The sequence below is a fragment of the Moschus berezovskii genome, chromosome 9 (assembly GCF_049115385.1).
Source record: "Moschus berezovskii isolate FMDL1 chromosome 9, NW_MosBer_1.0, whole genome shotgun sequence".
Lineage (NCBI taxonomy): Eukaryota > Metazoa > Chordata > Mammalia > Artiodactyla > Moschidae > Moschus > Moschus berezovskii.
Genome location: NC_142468.1, coordinates 102,886,272 through 102,907,131, shown reverse-complemented (window position 1 = coordinate 102,907,131; position 20,860 = coordinate 102,886,272). Strand labels below are relative to the sequence as shown.

At 36.7% G+C, this 20,860-nt stretch overlaps 1 protein-coding gene across 1 annotated transcript; it reads right to left on the bottom strand.

Annotated features, from left to right (window-relative positions):
• Window positions 1–1,369: 1,369 nt before the first annotated feature.
• Window positions 1,370–2,344, bottom strand: LOC148776782 (olfactory receptor 4K13-like). Its single transcript, XM_088840406.1, has one exon. It carries the CDS (start codon window positions 2,342–2,344, stop codon window positions 1,406–1,408), a length of 939 nt encoding a protein of 312 aa, XP_088696532.1. The 3' UTR covers window positions 1,370–1,405.
• Between the last annotated feature and the right edge of the window lie 18,516 nt (window positions 2,345–20,860).

Genomic DNA, 20,860 nt, shown 5'->3' with positions numbered 1-20,860 from the left:
TCCTATACAGCTCCCTTTCTCAGCATGTCTTTCTTCTCTATCCAACCAATGCTTACTCCAATTATTGCCTTCTCCTGGAAGACTTCCTTGAACCTGTTCTGATTTAGATGTCGCTCCTTTGCATCTCGACAGCACGCTGTGCATCCTTTAATACAGTGCTTTCATGACACAACACAACTGCAAATTTTGTTCACTCTCTCCATCCTTAGGCCATGCTCCTTACAGTCCTAGATATATCTTCCAGGATTTTGCAGCCTAACTAAATAGATGCAGAATGGTTGGAGGCACTGTGGTAAGTAGGTAATTAAAAATTAATACATACTGACTAGGGATTATCTACAAAATGCAGCTCTCTAGCAAGGTAGTTAGCCAGGCCCTTAGCTAAACAACTAAGTGAAGTGTCATCTGTGTGCATATTCCAAACGCAGAATACCATTGTAATGACAGCAGCTATTATAGCAGCAATAATCATATACTTTACAAGGTTTCAGTTCAGTTCAGTTTAGTCGCTCAGTTGTGTCCGACTCTTTGCAACCCCTGAATCACAGCATGCCAGGCCTTCCTGTCCATCACCAACTCCCGGAGTTTGCTCAAACTCATGTGCATCGAGTTGGTGATGCCATCCAACCATCTCATTCTCTGTCATCCCCTTTTCCTCCTGCCCCCAATTCCTCCCAGCATGAGAGTCTTTTCCAGTGAGTCAACTCGTCGCATGAGGTGGCCAAAGTATTGCAGTTTCAGCTTTAGCATCAGTCCTTCCAGTGAACCACCCAGGATTGATCTCCTTTAGAATGGACTGATTGGATCTCCTTGCAGTTGAAGGGGCTCTCAAGAGTCTTCTCCAACACTACAGTTCAAAAGCTTAAAGACCTGCTAAAATAGTAAATACTTTGGCCACTTCATGCGACGAGTTGACTCACTGGAAAAGACTCTGATGATGGGAGGGGTTGGGGGCAGGAGGAGACGGGGACAACAGAGAATGAGATGGCTGGATGGCATCACCAACTCGATGGACATGAGTTTGAGTGAACTCCAGAGTTGGTGATGGACAGGGAGGCCTGGCGTGCTGTGATTCATGGGGTCGCAAAGAGTTGGACACACCTGAGCGACTGAACTGAACTAACTGAACTGAAAATAGTAAAAGAAACATTCGAGGAAGTTTTTCTAGATAAAGAAACTAAGCTGCAGAGAATTTATTCATTTTGCTCAAATTTGCATGAGAGAAAGTGGTGAAGGTGGGATTTCAACGCACACCTGACAGACTGTAGATATTATGCATTTAAACATTAAGGGTGACAATAGGGAAGCTTCCTTTTTAACAATCACACATACTGTTTTACAGAACTTGAAATGCATTTAAAGTGCATTCCTAAATAATGTCCAAACACCTCTTCAGCGGTGTCATCTACAAAGCGTGCTTTGAATTTGTATGTCGAGTCTTTATCTTCCAAATGGCTGCTTTTACCTCTTGATTCCTTAATGTATAAATAATAGGATTTAAGAGAGGTGTGAAAATCGTATAAAACACAGAAAGAATTTTGTCTATGGAATATCTGCTGAAGGGCCATACATAGATAAAGACACAAGGGGCAAAGAACAGAGTCACTACTGTGATGTGTGCTGAGAGAGTGGAGAAAGCCTTAGAGGAAGCACTGCCAGTGTGGTGCCTGACAGAGTAAATAATTACCGTGTAGGAGACAAGCAGGAGGAGGAAGCAGACCAGGGACAGGAGGCCGCTGTCAGCAATGACCAGGAGTTGGAGCACATAGGTGTCCTCGCAGGCGAGTTTGAGCACAAGGGGTAGGTCACAGAAAAAGCTGTCCACAACATTGGGACCACAGAAGGGCAAATTCAACATGAAAGCCATTTGACTAGACGAGTGCACAAATCCAACTGCGTAAGAGGATAACAGTGGCCCAGTGAGCACTCGTGGGCTCATGATGGTCATGTAATGGAGGGGTTTGCAAATGGCAACATATCTGTCTATTGCCATGGCTACAAGCAACATCATCTCACTCCCACCTAGGAGGTGCATGAAGAACATCTGAGAATAACATCCCCACCAGGAGATGGTCTTCCGGTCTCGGAGGAAATCTACAATCATCTTAGGGGTAGCAAAAGAAGCCAGGATCATATCAATACAGGAGAGATTGATAAGCAGAAAATACATTGGTGTGTGAAGGCATGAGTCAAAGATCACAGTGACTAAGATGAGGAGGTTTCCCAACACAATCCCTCCATAGACCACAGAGAATCCCAGAAAGAATAAAATCTGAAGATTCTGAGATTTGGAAAGTCCCAGCAAAATGAACTCAGATACCACTGAATGGTTTGTCTTTTCCATGTCATCCACTTGTCTGGTTGTCTACTTAATCCTGTAATAATCAAAATGAGTAAGAATAAGGAGTAGGAAAATTATGCTTACATAAGGGTGGTTCATGCTGATGACCAACTTCGCTATTTAGATAGGGTATTTGAATTTATAAGCACCTTCTACTTTTGGGAATTTTTGTTGGTCAGTGATTTACTAAAAGATCCAGAGAAGTATCCAAATAAGGGTAGAATTCAGAATATACATTTCTGAAAAACAAAAATAAAAATAGTTATGAAACCACAAAATTATGAAACCTCAATTTTATAAGGCTGTGAACTTGGAATTAGAAGGTTTCAATACAACACCTAGCAGAGCCATTCATTGAGCAACATAGAATAAGCCATTTTCCTTTTGGTGGTCAAGTTTCCGTCTCTATAAAATAAAAAAATTAGACTACAAGGCACTAAACGCCTCTTCGTGCTATAAAGATAACCATGCATTAGATAATTATGGTGGGTTTTATATCAACAGAGTAATATTGAAATTTTTAATCTGGAAATTAGAAATGTAGACAATATACCCATGATTCACAAGAACTATATTTTGGAATATATTCTGGTAAAGAACTATGAATTAAAACATAAATTAAGGTTTAAACATATGCTTTTAGTTCCTGAGAAATCTACCTTTATTTTTCCATGCTCCATTCCATGCTCCAGTGCAACAATGTCTCACAGCTTAACTAGTGGTGGTCATTACACATTTTTAAAAAATATATAAATATACAACTTATTCACTCAAAATTTAACTGTATTCACATCAGATGCCTACTTTAGAATTCTGGGCAAAAAGTACAAAAGGTGAAAAAAATCCACAGCCAAATGTAGCTGATTTTATTTCATTTCTGGTTTGTATTCATTTATTTGTATTTTGTTTGCTTATTGCTGTATAGAGGACCACTGGTTGTTTCTCGCAAGTATATCTGTAACAGGCTTCAAAATAACTGAGAAAGTTTGAGGCAACTAGCTTATACAAATTTTGCAGTAAAATCACCTAATTAAGCCCATGCTTATTGCAAAACTGATTTGACTAGCTTTGCTTTTTAAAAATTGCTTTCCAGTTCAGTCACTCAGTCATGTCCAACTCTTTGCGATATCATGGACTGCTGCACACCAGGTTCCATGTCCATCACCAATTCTGAGTTTACGCAAACTCATGTCAATTGAGTCAGTGATGACATCCAACCATCTCATCCTCTGTTGTCCCCTTCTACTCCCACCTTCAATCTACCCCCGCATCAGGGTCTTTTCCAGTGAGTCAGTTCTTCGCATCAAGTGACCAAAGTAGTGGAGTTTCAGCTTCAGTATCAGTCCTTCCAATGAATATTCAGGACTGATTTCCTTTAGGATGGACTGGTTGGATCTCCTTGAAGTCCAAAGGACTCTCAAGAGTCTTCAACACCACACAGTTCAAAAGCATCAATTCTTCAGTGCTCAGCCTTCTTTATGGTCCAACTGTCATATCCATACATGACCACTGGAAAAACCATAGCCTTGACTAGACGGACCTTGATTGGCAAAGTAATGTCTCTGCTTTTTTGGAGAATCTCAGGGATGGGGGAGACTGGTGGGCTGCCGTCTGTGGGGTCGCACAGAGTCGGACATGACGGAAGCGACTTAGCAGCAGCAGCAGGTAGGCCATAGCTTTTCTTCCAAGGAGCAAGCATCTTTTATGGCTGCAATCACCATCTGCAGTGATTTTGGAGCCCCCCAAAATAAAGTCTCTCACCGTTTCCATTGTTTCCCTATCTATTTGCCATGAAGTGATAGGACCGGATGCCATGACCTTAGGTTTTTGAGTGTTGAGTTTTAAGCCAGCTTTTTCACCCTCCTCTTTCATCCTCATAAAGAAGCTCTTTAGTTCCTCTTCACTTTCTGCCTTAAGGGTGATGTTATCTGCATATCTGAGGTTACTGATATTCTCCCAGAAATCTTGATTTCAGCTTGTTCTTCATCCAGCCCAGCGTTTCTCATGATGTACTCTATATATAAGGTACTCCTTTCCCAATTTGGAACCAGTCCATTGTTCCATGTCCAGTTCTAACTGTTGCTTCTTGATCTGCAAGCGGATTTCTCAGAAGGCAGGTAAGATGGCCTGGTATTCTCATCTCCTTAAGGATTTTCAAGTTTGTTGTGATCCACATAGTCAAACACTTTAGCATAGTCATAAACGATTTCTAAATTACCTGTTTTTATAAATCTCCTTCAGGAAATAAAATATAGTCTTTCTTTTTGCCCCATTGATACCCAGCAGACAGGGAGAAATATTTTCATGTGAAGGTGCCTTCTGTGAATGGGGATATCCATGCATCTCCAAGCCTCTATCCCATCAATTTCCTACAATTTACTCTCCCAATCATCAAAAACAGAAAGAAAAAGCATCATAATGGTGTATATTCAGTTTCTTCAAAACAACTTCATAGTATTAATACATTTTCCAAATGAGGCTGCATTTTTCACTATATGAACATATCTTTTGGCCAGTTTCCTACTCTGAGAAATATGAATTGACATAAAGTACTAAATCACATCAAGTTTGTAAAGGTATTCATTTCCATGTCTAGAAAGTTTATAGCTCCTTTCGGCTACAGTCTAGTATTTTAAGGATCCCTTACAGTGATCCTTTTTAAAATCTAATTTTTGAAACTTCATTTAAAGAGAACAGGACAGTTCTCTCAAGAAACACATAAAGTAGTTTATACACATTTTAGCATCTGTGCATGACACTTAAATATCTGTTGAAAGAATGGTTGAATAAGTGAATTATGCATTATATATTCAGGATCTAGATTAAAATTAGTTATAGAGCAAAGTCAATAGAAATTGGAAATTTTAATCATATGTCAAATTGAATGTTGAATCTTTTAAAACAGAAACAATCACCATTTTAAAATATTTGTTAAAAATATAGTTTTCCTTTAGATTGCTTTTTAAAAAGTAAAAGTAGCTTATACTAATGGGGAAAAAATACCATGTCACACATAACAGGATCACTAACTGTAAGCCATTTGTATCCTAGATAGCATTCAAAAAAAATAATAACATACTAGTATAGTGTTTGTGTGTGTGTTATGTATATTAGTGTATATATTTATAAGACAACAAGTGTTCATGCTACACGCATAGTTATTTCCCTTGGGTTTTTCACTTAAAAATTAAAGATATGTTCATATGAGTGCACAAAAATTATAAACTTTTTGCAGCTATACAGAATTTGATTTTACATCAATAGATGATGCATATATAATCACCCCACAAATGCAGTTGATTTTAGGATTTTAACATTTCCCATAAAAATTCTGTTTTCATCATATCATTGTTTTCTTAAAAACTTATATAAATTTCTAACTATATTATGAGTCCCCAAATGTACTTAGGTCTTCATAGTCAGCCCTTCACCAACCAATCCAATACTATTTTCTAGTATTGAAAAAATTCAACATCTCTTTCAGCAGAAACTTCATGGCATTCTACATTCTTCACGCATTTTTTTTTCCCCATCCTTGCTTGTTTTCTCCTTCTTAGCTACATAAATTCCTTTGTCGTATAACCAAACCCTTCAGAGCGCATTAAGGCCTCTCTTATACACAATAAAAACCCTCCATAAATTTGAAACTCATGATAATTTCCACTGTATTTATTGTCCATTTCATGCATCCTATAACTTAACTATTTCCCATATACATCACATATGTTACATGTATTAAATCTCAGTCTTCTAAAGGAGCACTAGAACAAGAGTTGTTTAAGTTGCTAAGTCATGTCCGACTCCTTAGTTACCTTATGGACTAGAGCCCACCAGTCTCCTCTGTCCGTGGGATTTCTGAGGCAAAAACACTGTAGTGGGCTGCCATTTACTTCTTCAGGGGATCTTGCAGACACAGGGGTTCAACCTGCATTGCCCACATTGGCAGGCAAATTCTTCACCACTGAGCCACCAGGGAAGCCCAGAATAAGAATTCAGTTCAGTTCAGTTGCTCAGTCATGTCCCACTCTTTGTGACCCCATGAACTGCAGCACGCCAGGCCTCCCTGTCCATCACCAACTCCCGGAGTTTACCCAAACTCATATCCATTGAGTTGGTGATGCCATCCAACCATCTCATCCTCTGTCATCCCCATCTCCTCCTGCCCTCAGTCTTTCCCAGCATCAGGGTCTTTTCAAATGAGTCAGTTCTTTGCATCAGGTGGCCAAAGTGTTGGAGTTTCAGCTTCAACATCAGTCCTTCCAATGAGCATCCAGGACTGATCTCCTTCAGGATGGACTGGTTGGATCTCCCTGCAGTCCAAGGACTCTCAAGAGTCTTCTCCAACACCACAGTTCAAAAGCATCAATTCTTTGGCGATCAGCTTTCTTTATAGTCCAACTCTCACATCCATACATGACTACTGGAAAAACCACAGCCTTGACTAGGCGGAACTTTGTTGGCAAAGCATTACTTTGCTTTTTAATATGCTATGTAGGTTGGTCATAACTTTCCTTCCAAGGAGTAAGCATCTTTTAATTTCATGGCTGCAATAGCCATCTGCAGTGATTTTGGAGCCCCCCAAAATAAAGTCAGCCACTGTTTGTACTGTTTCCCCATCTATTTGCCATGAAATGATGGGACCAGATGCCTTGATCTTAGTTTTCTGAATGTTGAGTTTTAAGCCAACTTTTTCACTCTCCTCTTTCACTTTCATCAAGGGGCTCTTTCGTTCTTCTTTAATTCTTCTAATAAGAATTAGGCACAATTTATTTCAACACTAGGTATCTCTGACTTCTAGGGTTAAATTGCTAGTATGTTTTCCTTCCCAAATAAGGAATTTTTAAGGTACTTGAAAATATACAAATTATTTCTCATAATACTAATACAGCTTATGAAAGCCATCAATAAAGCTGTTGAATGAGTGAAAGCATATAGATATTTAAAAAGAAAAAATTCTAAAAATTTGTTGATATTTTTAGGGTAATATTTCTAAAAATACATAACTAATAATTTTTACAACCAAAGGATTTTTCTACTTTTATTTCTTTCTGTTTTTATAGTGTTACACTAATCTATGATTTTCCTTTAAAGAACATTTTTATATATAGGTTTTTAATCCAAAACCTTACACATATACATACAGAAAGCACACATACACACATACACACACACTCATACACTCACCCACACATACTCCTAAGGGTATGGAGAAGGCAGAAGACAGAGAAAAGAATCTCTTTTGTTTTCAAAAGGATCATTTTGATTGTCTGCCTGTCATCTTCCCTTTCTGCAAAAGCAAAGTCCTTAACTTCCCTTTGTTAGATGAAAAACTTTCAGATTATTCTAAAATGGTTGAGGATAAAAAATATGAAATCCTGAAATTAACATTTTAATTCTAATGCTCAAACAGTAAAAAATCTTCCTGTAATGCGAGAGAATTGGGTTCATTCCCTGGGTTGGGAAGATCCCCAGGAGGAGAGCATGGCAACCCACTCTAGTGTTCTTGCCTGGAAAACCCCTGTGGACAGAGGAGCCTAGCAGGCTACAGTTCACGGGGTCACAAAGAGTCGGACGTGACTGAGTGACTAAGTACAGCACATAGACTCATGTGCAGGAAGTACGACTGAACTAAGTTTTAGAATTTGAAATTTACTCATAGAAGATTATAGTCATCAAAATCCGATAAGAAAAGGACAAACTGTGGTTGATTACCTAGTGCTTTAGGGTTTCCCAGGTGATGCTAGTGGTAAAGAATCCGCTTGCCAATGCAGAAAACATAAGGTCCCAGTTTCAATCCCTGAGTCAGGAAGATCCCCTAGTGAAGGCAATGGCTACCCACTCCAGTATTTTTGCCTGGAGAATCCCAAGGACAGAGCAACCTGGAAGGCTACAGTCCATGGAGTCACAAAGAATTGGACATGACTGAAGCAACTTAGCATGCACCTAGTGCTTTATCTAGAAAGAATAAAATGTTCAAGTATTAGAGAACAGATACAAGATTTATTCTATTTAAAGTTTATATTTTTAATATTTGTAATCTTAATAAAAATGTTAAGTAAAAGTGAATATTCTTAGGTCAGATTTGCCAATTTAGCTGACTTATTTTTCTTTAAAAACAGAATAGGATAAACTGATGTGTTAGATGTGGTAGGTGGATAAGCACAAGAGAATAACACATTTCTTGGAAAACAAGAGGGAAGTTTCCATTCACCCAGTTACTGTTTTCAATAAACACTGTTTGGCATAGTTCGCCATAAAATTTTTGTTGGTAATAACATTGACATGATAAAGTTTGACATGGACGCTGTTTAGCAGATTGAAAATAAAATCACTTGAGTTGTATCAAAGTATACTCAATCATATAATGTTCTTCATGTTGTCACACACATATGAGACTATGCTATATTTGTATGACAACTAGAGTAATAATGCCTCCTAGAATTCAATAATTGTATCACATTGTTCAGCTTCTAAATGACTTTTCACATCTGATTCTACCTATGGACAATGTGATTATAAGCCAGTATCCAGGAATGTTTCTGTATTGTCTTAATCTACATTAAAACTGACTCCATGACTTACCAACTGTACAGAGTGCTTCAGAACATCGCTTGACTCCGGGCACACTGAAACCTGAACAGTGTCTCATTTCAAAATAATTGCATTATTCCTAAAATAGTGACACATGTGAATATTCATTTTCCTAGGGAAAAAGGGATCATAATTATTGAGAGGGTGATAATAAAAAAAGGATACATTTTGAGACCTAACAATACCCAACTGATGATCAAATACCAATGGGAATTATTAAAGATGCTATACTGTTTTCCCTTAATTACAATAGTAGTAAACATTCTTTTCTAGTATCACATAATTATAGAAATTGATATGCTTTACTTATGCACAACAGATAAGAGGGCAATATAAAACCACTTTCAAGTCTGGTGTATTCAAATTATGAAAATTTACTTGAAGAGTATTAAAAGGCATCAAATGCAAAATATATGTAAAGTTTACTGTAAACTAACTTTAGTTTTTTTTTTAATGTATAATGTATTTTAAATAGAACTGGGCCTATTAAAATACAAGACTTGAAAAGATAATGTTAGGTAATTATATTTCCCTCTATTTCCTCATTTCCACCCCCCAGTTTTAAGAAAATTTTCCTGTGGACTATTTCCTTTTACTCTCATATTCAACTGAAAAGTACATTTTCCCATTAATATTAGCAGACTTCTGTGTCTGTATCCACTCCTATTCAAAGTAAGATATGCTTTGAATTGCCTGTTTCAGTTTTCAGTAAGACCAGTACTCTAAGAATGATGAGAACTGTGAATACCACGTAATTCAATGTTTCTTGGATAATTTTTGTATATTAATAAAAAAATGCCTTTCTTGACCAGAGGAATTGCATTCATATGAAGTACCCTGATAGACTCTGCAATGTTATAAATCTTTACTTGTATTCATGGTGGTTGCTTTTATAAGAGGCTAAGCAGATTTAAGAGCTGAATAGGTGTCAATTCTATTGAATATCTGTTTTTATACCACTGGGGTTTCAGGAGTGAATCCAATACAATCCATTTTCTGATTTTGTGCAGGTTTGCCATCAGAGAAATTTGCCTAAACTCATCTTCAGATTATTTTCCCCATGGGCACCGAGTTCAGTTCAGAGAAGTGGCTTCAGCAGCTGTGTATGAGAGAAATATGCACATCTATTTTTTGTTTGATATTCCCATGTCAATGTATTTCATGACTCCAAGTAGCTGTTTCTAAGAATTCTAAGTCATCTGAAAGAATTTGCAGATGCATTCCAGTTTCCTGGATCTAGGTTTTGTTTTGTTATTTTTCTCAAGAGATTTCTACATGACCTTTTAAATCTTCCTCAAAGTTCCCAAGAAAGTATCCATGACCAAGTTCTCAAAATAAGAGTGGTTTTATTTTCCAATTATCTGAAGCCCATGTACTTGACCACATAGGAAGAACACTGGTTTAAGAGACTATCAATGTCTGAAGATATCACTGTGACTATGAACAGAATTCCTATTGCAATACTAACATGGGATACTTGGCACATTTGTCATACAGATTTCCCTTTTTCAACATTTTTATTGCTTATTGGGACTGATTCTGGCTGATTAATAATGCAAAGAGCAACATGGCCTTCATTCTGGAAAGCCCATCGCTAAAAACGAGCCCCAAACGCCTGTTTGGTTTGACCAGGAAAGAATCAAATGGCTTAGACTGGGTTTTCCAAGTTAGTAACTACTAGACAGACATGATTATTTTAGATAACCGCTGTTTCATTTCTCTTTTCTTCTTTTTTCCTTTCTTCCTTCTTTCTTTCCTTCCTCCTTCTGTCATACTCTCTTTCTCTGTTTCATTTCTGTGGTTTCTTTAGAGTATGTAATATGTAACTTTAAATTACATAACTTTTCCAGTCCTGGCCACAGGACTGGAAAAGGTCAGTTTTCATTCCAACCCCAAAGAAAAGCAATGCCAAAGAATGTTCAAACTACCACACAGTTGCACTCATCTCACACGCTAGCAAAGTAATGATCAAAATTCTCCAAGTCAGGCTTCAACAGTACATGGACCGAGAACTTTCAGACGTTCAAGTTGGATTTAGAAAAGGCAGAGGAACCAGAGATCAAATTGCCAACATCCGTTGGATCATTAAAAAAGCAAGAGAGTTCCAGAAAAACATTTATTTCTGCTTTATTGAACCGTGTCGATCACAAGAAACTGTGGAAAATTCTTCAAGAGATGGAAACACTAGATGACCTCACCTGCCTCCTGAGAAATCAGTATGTCATTCAAGAAGCAACAGTTAGAACCAAACATGGAACAACAGACTGGTTCCAAATTGGAAAAAGCCTTAGTTTTTCAGCTGTGTCTGACTCTTTGTGATTGCATGGACTATAGCCTGCCAGGCTCCTCTGTCCATGGGGTTTTCCAGGCAAGAATACTGGAGTGGGTTGCCATTTCCTTTTCTAGGGAATCTTCCCAACCCAGGAAACTAATTTGGGCCTCTTGCATTGCAGGCAAAGTCTTTAATGTCTGAGCGACCAAGGAAGCCTTCCAAATTTGGAAAGGAGTACATCAAAGCTGTATATTTAACTTTATATGCTGAGTACATCACATGAAATGCCAGGCTGGGTGAAGCACAAGCTGGAATCAAGATTGCTGAGAGAAATATCAATAACCTCTGATACACAGATGACACCACCCTTACGGCAGAAATGAACTAAAGAGCCTCTTTATGAGGGTGAAAGAGGAGAGTGAAAAAGCTGGCTTAAAACTCAACATTCAAAAAACTAAGATCGTGGCATCCAGTCCCATCATTTCAGGGCAAATAGGGAAACAATGGAAACAGTGAGAGACTTTATTTTCGTGGGCTCCAAAAATCACTGCAGATGGTGACTGAAATTGAAAAACAGTTGCTCCTTGGAAGAAGACCTACCTAGACCACATATTAAAAAGCAGAGACATTACTTGGCCAACCAAAGTCTGTCTAGTCAAAGCTATAGTTTTTCCAGTAGTCATGTATGGATGTGACAGTTGACCATAGAGAAGGCTGAGTGCTGAAAATTGGATGCTTTTGAACTGTGGTGTTGGAGAAGACTCTTGAGAGTCCCTTGCACTTCCAGGAGATCAAGCCAGTGAATCCTAAAGGAAATCTGTCCTGAATATTCATTGGAAAGACTGATGCTGAAGCTGAAATTCCAATACTTTGGCCACCGGATGTGAAGAACTGACTCATTGGAAAAGACCCTGACTGGGAAAGACTGAAGGCAGGAGGAGAAGGGGATGAAAGAGGGTGAGATGGTTGGATGTTGGTTGGATGTCATCACCAACTCAATGGACAAGAGTTTGAGCAAGCTCTGGGAGTTGGTGATGAACAGGGAAGCCTGGTGTGCTTCAGTCCATGGGGTTGTAAAGAGTCAGGCATGACTGAGTGACTGAACTGAACTGAACTTTAAATTGTCACTTTCTGATTTCTGTCAACTTAAATACTCACAACCTAAAAGTTGAGAGCTTTTTTTTTTTTCCAGTGAGGATTTTTAGAACTTCAAACCTAGAAGAAAGCATCTAAAATGACCCTGAGAGAACTGCTCCAAGGAGTTGAAGGGAAGAACCAGGTTATATAAAATTTTTTCAACAAAAGGCACATAGTCTGAACAACAAAATATTGTTGTTACTTAAAGAAAACTGGATAACTCAAGTTAAGGAATTTAGTTCTTTTCCATGTATGGGAAGATGCAAGAGTTTGGGCTCACTGAAATCATCCCATTTATTTGCACCTGAGCTGTGTAGGACCAGTATCTTGTGTCGGTCACATCCTGAGTTTCCTTGTGGCTCAATGTAGGGAGTGGCTATAATCTGATGGCTTCAATATGGCAGGTATTCTTCTCCTTCCGAGTTCCCTCAGAGCTTACCAGCTCACCATGGTGGTGGCTGCAATTGCTAATGTCTGTAACATCTTCGTTTACTGATATGGCAAGAAAAGTTCTATTTCTCATACCTCCAGATAATTATAACATTTCATTAAATAAATGTAAGAAACTTCTTTATGCACTTTCTCTTCTATGAACTATTGTCATATTCAAATTTTATTTGTACATAAATAAATGTAAAAATTTTCATTACAACTTCATTTAACATATTTATATAAGCATCAGGTTGCTAAGAATTCTTTAATCTTTTGTATGCTTTAAAAAGTCTTGATTTCAACTTTAAGTTTTAAAGGTAGCTTTATTGTAGGTTCAAAGGTCTTCTTGATCATTTTAAGATATTTAGCAGCATTCCTTCTTCTATCCATTAAATTCCAGTAGCAGCCTCCACATGTGACATCCAACCAGGTCCCCAGATAATGCCAAATGTCCCTTCATGGAGAATCCCACTGATATATGACATCCAATCATTAGCTAATAAAAATTCAAAGAAGTAAGATATGATCTATATGATCAAGAGATACATATTCAGAAATGATTTAGATGAATAAGCTTTTAAAATTAAAAATTTTGAAATAGACATTATATAAATAAATCAAGAATTTAAAGGAAAATATGAACATGAGAGAAAAAAATGAAGATATGAAATAAATAACCAAATGGAATTGGGGGGCGGTAAAACAAAGGTCCGTCTAGTCAAGGCTATGGTTTTTCCCGTGGTCATGTATGGATGCGAGAGTTGGACTGTGAAGAAAGCTGATCACCGAAGAATTGACGCTTTTGAACTGTGGTGTTGGAGAAGACTCTTGAGAGTCCCTTGGACTGCAAGGAGATCCAACCAGTCCATTCTAAAAGAGATCAATCCTGGGTGTTCATTGGAAGGACTGATGCTAAAGATGAAACTGCAATACTTTGGCCACCTCATGCGACGAGTTGACTCACTGGAAAAGACTCTGATGCTGGGAAAGGTTGGGGGCGGGAGGAGAAGGGAACGACAAAGAATGAGATGGCTGGATGGCATCACCGATTCTGTGGACATGAGTTTGAGTGAACTCCGGGAGTTGGTGAGGGACAGGGAGGCCTGGCGTGCTGTGATTCATGGGGTCACAGAAAGTTGGACACGACTGAGCCACTGAACTGAACTGAACTGAAAATATAATACAGAAACTGAAAAATTCCATTTGGGAAACAAAGGAAAAATAAAACACTTGGATAGAAAATAGAAATCATCTAAGCTAAACCAGAAACAGAACAAAATTGGAGAAAAACTTACAAGAGCCTCTATAACCTATGAAAAATATCACATAATATACCACATGTAGTACCGGAGTCAGGGATGGAAGAAAGAAATATCTAAAGACATAATGTTTAAAAAAATCTAAATTTAATGAAAAGTATGCTGGGCTGGATGTGTTAAAAGATGGAAACAAGACTGCCAGGAGAAATATCAACAACATCAGATAGGTGGATGATACCACTCTAATGGCAGAAAGTGAAGAGGAACTAAAGAGATTCTTGATGTGGGTGAAGGAGGAGTGTGAAAAATCCAGCTTAAAACTCAATATTAAAAATCTAAGATCATGGCATCCAGTCCCATCACTTCATGGCAAAGAGAAGGGGAAAAAGCAGTGACAGATTTCCTCTTTTTGGGCTCTGAGATCACTGTGGTTGGTGGCCACAGCCATGATATTAGAAGACGATTGCTTCTTGGCAGGAAAGCTATGACAAAACTAGACAGTGTGTTACAAAACAAAGACATCACTTTGCTGACAAAGGTCCATATCGTCAAGGCTATGGTCTTTCCAGTAGTCATGTCCAGATGTGAGAGTTGGACCATAAAGAAGGCAGAGTGCCAAAGAATTGATGCTTTCAAACTGTGGTGCTGGAGAAGACTCTTTAGAGGCCCTTGGAAAGCAAGGAGATCAAACCAGTTGATCTTTAAGGAAATCAACACTGAATACACTTTGGAAGCTTTGATGCTGAAGAAGAAGAAACTTTGGCCACCTGATGCGAACAGTTGACTCATTGGAAAAGACCCTTATGCTGGGAAAGACTGAAGGCAGAAGGAGAATAGGGTGACAGAGGATGAGATGGTTGGATGGCACCACTGATTCGGTGGACATGGTGAGGGATAGGGAAGCCTGGTGCGCTGCAGTCTATGGGGTTGCGAAGAATCAGACGTGATTTGATGACTGAATAACAACAATGAACCCACAGATCAAAGAACAAAATGAGGTTGATGAACTCTTTCAATTTTTGTCTGTCTCTCCTTCAATTCTCAGTGATAATCCTGCTGGGTAGAGTATTCTAGGTTTATTTTTTTCTCCTTCACCAATTTATATCATGTCATTCCCTTCCAGACTGCAAAATTTCTGCAGAAAATTCAGCCGATAGTCTGATAGGGGTTCTTTGGTATATGACTCTTTGGTTTTTCTCTTGCTGCCTTTAGAATTCTCTATCTTTAATTTTTGTCATTTTAGTTATGATATGACTTGGTGTGGGTCTCTTCAGGTTCTTCTTGATTAGGATTCTCTGTGATGAATATCTGAATATTTATCTTCTGCCTGAATATCTGTCTCCTTTTTTAGTCTCAGGAATTTTTTAGGCATAAATTCATCAACACTGAACACTCTGCTTGACAAAAGCAGTGTTCACTCTACTGGGGGGTTGTGCTGGAGGTAGAGGGGCCAGACTGGGTGACTGGCATGGGCAAAGGTACATGTTGGGGTACTTTCTGGAAACCAGCCAGAGCCCAAGGCAGTTTCAACCTGCTTCCTCTTCCTTGTTCCTGGGAATAAGAAAGATGTACATGCCCTTCACCAGTGGGTCTGGGTTTCTCACAGTCCTCTATAAGTTCCACTGGTTTTCAAATCAGCTAATGGGACTCATCTTCCTAGTGTCACACTCCAGGGCTGGGGTGTCAAATATGTGATTTGAACTGCTCACTCCCCAGGGAGGATCTCCAAACCCCTTTTCTTCTATGTGCCCTCTGATGGGTTGTGAGACCTGAACTGATCTCAGTTCTTCCCTTCCTACCCAATGCTGTGTGTATCTTTCTTACAAACAAGAGTCTTTCTGCCAGTTTCAAAGTTGTTTTCAGTGAGAATTGCTCCACATGTAGATGTTTTTGATGTGTTTCTGGGGAGAGGTGCAATAAGCATCCTCCTGTTCTACCATCATCTCTGTCTACTCCAAGTTATTTCACTTAAAACATTTGGAAATTTTTTCATTAGTGAAACAAATGTTCCTTGTGTTTCTTTTTTAAAGGGATTATTTTAAATTATGGTTTTAATCTCTTTGATACACAGCATGTACATTTTCTTTCTTCTCTTGCCAGTAGTATAATTTGTGGTTTCAAGATTTGCTTGTTTCATTTAAGTTGTCCATTCACAAGATTTGGGCAAAAAGAGTTAAATAGGTATTTCACAAAAGGGAATATTCAAATAGATAATAATCATATGAAAAGGTATTCCTTATTACTAGTAATCAGGGAAATGTACATATAACCACAATTAGTATTGCTATGTACATAAGAACATAGCTTTAAATTAAAAAAGGTTGAGAATATCAAAGTCTGTGAAGGATATGGAACCTCTAGAATTCTTGTACACTTCTGGTGGGAGGATAAATTGGTGAAACAACATCGGAAACTGGCAGTTTCTAAAAGACATGCCTACCTAGGAGCCAGTAATTTCACTGCAAGGTATACACCTAAAGAGAAAGAAATGATCATGTCCAAAAGAAATGTACAAGAATGCTTATAGCAGATTTGGGAATAACACATTAACCCTTTAACAGGTATGTTATTTTCTTAAGAGTATCTAAACTATGAATACGTGAAGTAATCAATATGTGAAACTGTCAATATAGAGGCAGAAAAGAAGTACTTTTGGATATTATTAACCAGGCTTTTCACTGAAATCACAATATAATTCAACAAAATAATTGGTTGCACAGGCCATTTATTGACATAAACATTGGCAGTCAAATGTGAGAAATAAATTAGCTGCTGTTTGACATGGAAGAAATAAAAAAACAGTAAATCTCTTTAATTTTAACCAAATTTTAACCAGTTTGAACTCTTCTGGAACAATGCAGTTATGGGGGAGCTTGCAAATCCAAGAGGAACTAATTACAGAGGAAAATAGAAAGGTATCAGAGGAATGTGACTCTTAGGAATAAGTTATTTCCAATATTTCCAATTAAATTTGTTCTCTTGACTTTTATTCAGATAATAGGATTAAAGAAAGAGATGTTTATGGCTAGGAAAGTATTTTTTTTTGAAGAAATTTTCTATAATAAAGTAAATTATAATTAATCTTGTTTCTTATATTTATAAATCCTTCTTATTTTGTATTTTTGAAAATTCAATTTTATCTACACTTTATATAGACACAGTTTTTATATCCATGTCTGCTTTTTGAAATGTGGATGTATTGTTTTGTTGGCAAAGCCTTATTTTTGTCCCTTGTTATTGGGAAAAACTACACACTAATGAGAGAATTTGAATACTCTAGCTTGCCAAATACATGTCCTTTAAATTGCTGAGGGAATTCAGTTATAAGATGCCAGATTTTCCCAAGGTCAATAATTGACACATTTTTCATGCTGTCTTGTACATTTTCAAGTAAAATTCTCCTTTATTAGAATTTGCACATACAGAAAGAAGATTAAAGAAAGTGGGAGCAAGTGAAAAAACAATTCTAGAAGAATCTCAGTGATTTTCAGCCACAACTCTCAAAGCAGGTACAAGGTATGGAGAAAAAAACTAAAGACATTTTTATGTTTGAATACATTAAATAAAATATTTATTCAAACATCTTTAATTTTAAAAATTAAATATCTTTATTACAAAATATTTGTGATGTATCAAGATATATGGGAAAATATAACCAGAAATCTAATTCTACCATCCAACTAAATCACCAAAACTTTGCTGTGTATGATCTCAAGCTATATTTTTATGGAAATTAATTTCTTTTTTCCACAGGTTCAAACATCACATATATTTTCCTAAACATTTTATACTTCACTTTGTCCTAATTTTTTTACATGGCTCTTGATATTGTCCTGTTGACTCATAAAAAATTGATATTAAGGGCATGTAAATTGACTGTTTCTCTCCAGTTTAGTTCTTGCCTCTTACAATCTTTTTTATGTTTTTGATATAATAGAGAGTTTACTCATCCTCACTGAATAAAATCTATTCACCTTTATTTTTGCCTTTTACATGATCCTAACTCAATATTATAAAATAACAAAATGAATATATTTACTTATAGGTTTTTCTTGATCTTACCCAATATTAATACAAAAGAGTATATATATTCACATATATTTATGTCAGTATTTTATTTTTGAAATTATTGTCGAAATATTTTAAATATTTGAATTTATTTTTCTTTAAGATATGTAGCTAACCAGCCATATTTATTCTCAAATAACTGTAAATTTATCCTTAAGAACATATTCTTAATCTACGACTATTTTTAAATTCTCAGGTTTCTTACAGTCACTTCATTACTCCATCTAATGTTATGAAACTAAAATATCATTGTATTACTCTGCTCTGTAATACATTTTAATATCAGATTTCATTGTCCTTCACTTCAAAAATTTTTCTCATTATTCACAGAGGAAATTTTGGAAAGGCTGAAGGGTAAGGGGACAGAGATATCGTCCTGACTTGAAGTTTCCTTGTCAAAGTTGATATACAACTTAGAATATGTTTCCAATTCTGGCTAGGTATGATTGATTGGCAAATCCATAATTACCAACTTAGAGTTGCCACTGCAACTCTAAATGCTTTAGGCAGTAGATGATAAACTGGCACAGCAAGTTAATATCACAAGTTTCAGGTTACTTATGGATAATTTTAAATATTCCATTATGCTGCTGCTGCTGCTGCTAAGTCGCTTCAGTCGTGTCCGACTATAGCTGTGTGTAAAATAAATGACTCTCTGATTCAAAGCTTTTGGTAGACAAATGCCAACTACATTTTTGAGAGCACTTATCCAGGACTAGACTCTAATTCAATTTTATTAAATTGTACAGAATTTGAACTTATAAAATTTAGAATCTTTATTAAACTTTATATGTTAATATGCCAGAGGTAGGCAGTCTTGGCAGTTTAGTGAACTGATAGTTCTCTGAAATTTGTTTGAAATATTTCATTAAAATATTGCAGCAATTTAAAATATAACATTTACAAATTTAATATGTCATATGTTTTTCCAGATCAGCACACATACATTTCCATTTTAAAATAATCCCACAAATAGTGGAATTTTGAGGAGCTTCTTGATTTTTGGTTATTAAAGACAATGATGCAAAAAGCATGCAATTATGTTTCTTTGAACACTTAGCCTATAAATCCCACAAGTGGAGGTTCTCCATTAAACTGTCGTAAAACCTTTAAATCTAAGATATAGTGCCAACTCCCCCTCCCAAAAAACATATAGGGCCAATATAAAAAAGAGAATTATTAAACTCTATCTCACATTCTGTCAAAATTAAATTTATTTTTAAATGTGATAAGTAAAATTACATATTTTGCTATAAATTGCATTTCCTTAATTATCAATAAAGTTGAGAAGGGTTTTTTAAAGATATTTGAAGTTCTACTTCTGTGAATTGCTAATCCATATGGTTTTTCCACTTTTCCACTGTTTCTTTAACCTTTTCTTACTAATCAAACTTCTTAGTTTGAAACAGTTCTTAGTTTCATTTGTTGAAAGTATATTCTCATCTCTTTATGATCACTTTTTTATTTTTTACATTTAGTAAAGTCAAATATACTAGTCCATATCTTCCTAGAATTTAGTTTTTGCATCATATTTTTAATGAGCTATTTTGAATGGGTTAAAACATGCACCTATGTTTGCTTTTACTGTTTTCATAGCTGTATGTTTCTAATCTAAATCTTTTACACTTCTGAGATTTATTTTCAAAAGAGAAGTGAAATTAGAGGTTTGATCTTGCCATTCCTGATTGCTAAGTAGTTGCCCCATTATCATTTACTATTTCCCTTGCTGATCCCCAAATCTATCTCTGTTAATATCTCATTTACCTATGTGTTTGTGTCTAGGTGTGGACAATACAATTGACTCTGAACACATCCTGGAGAAGGAAATGGCAACCCACTCCAGTACTCTTGCCTGGAGAATTCCATGGACAGAGGAGCCTGGTGAGCTATATATAGTCCATGGGATCACAGTCAGACATGACTGAGCTACTAACTTGAACACATGGGGAGATTAGGGGCACCAACCTTCCAATACAGTGGAACTAAACAATTATATAATACTGTAGTATTTATTATTGGAAAAAATCTGCATATGCACAGTTCAAACCCTTGTTATTCAACGGTCAACTGTAGTTTTGTTTCATTTTTCTGTCTCATTCTTTCCGCTCTGGGTCCTTACTCTCTGAAATCTGTAATTTGTGGAATAAACAGTGCATGAAGACAAACACCGCTATGTCACATGGCAGAGTCATATGTGAAAAGTATGATTTAGTGGAAAAACTTATAAGTAAAAATTTAGCAAAATTCCTTCTTTTCTCATCATCTCGTGGGAAGCTGGGTTATTGGTGCATGTAGACTTAGAATGCGTCCTAGGAAAGTTATCTCACCCACTGCCTGGTCACTTTATAATCAGGCAAACCTGAGAACAAACTGGAAGAAAAGATTAAAATATCAAATCTTTAAAGTTAAGCAATATTAATTTTGAAGCCAAAATTTTAGGAGAATATGACTAAGCCAACTAATGGTATTTATTGATACTGTGGAATTCTGACATTAGAAATGTCCTCTTTCCCAAAACAGAGCCACCAGCATCAGCTACTTATTACATACTGGCTCATCAGTAAACAGTTATATTTGTTTCTCCACAAATGTGCTTTACTATGTCATCTGTTGTTGTCATTTCTGATATTTCACTTGTTTCTTTGGTTTATTTTTACATCCTTGAACCAAAATCAAACTGTCTTATATGGCTTTATAAGTAGGTTTTGGCAGTATAAATTTAGCTTTGTTCTTCAAAACAGCCTTGGCTCATCTTGACCT

What these genes read in the sequence shown, in the direction of transcription:
- LOC148776782 (XM_088840406.1), bottom strand. Translation starts at nt 2,344, where the DNA reads ATGGAAAAGACAAACCATTCAGTGGTATCTGAGTTCATTTTGCTGGGA.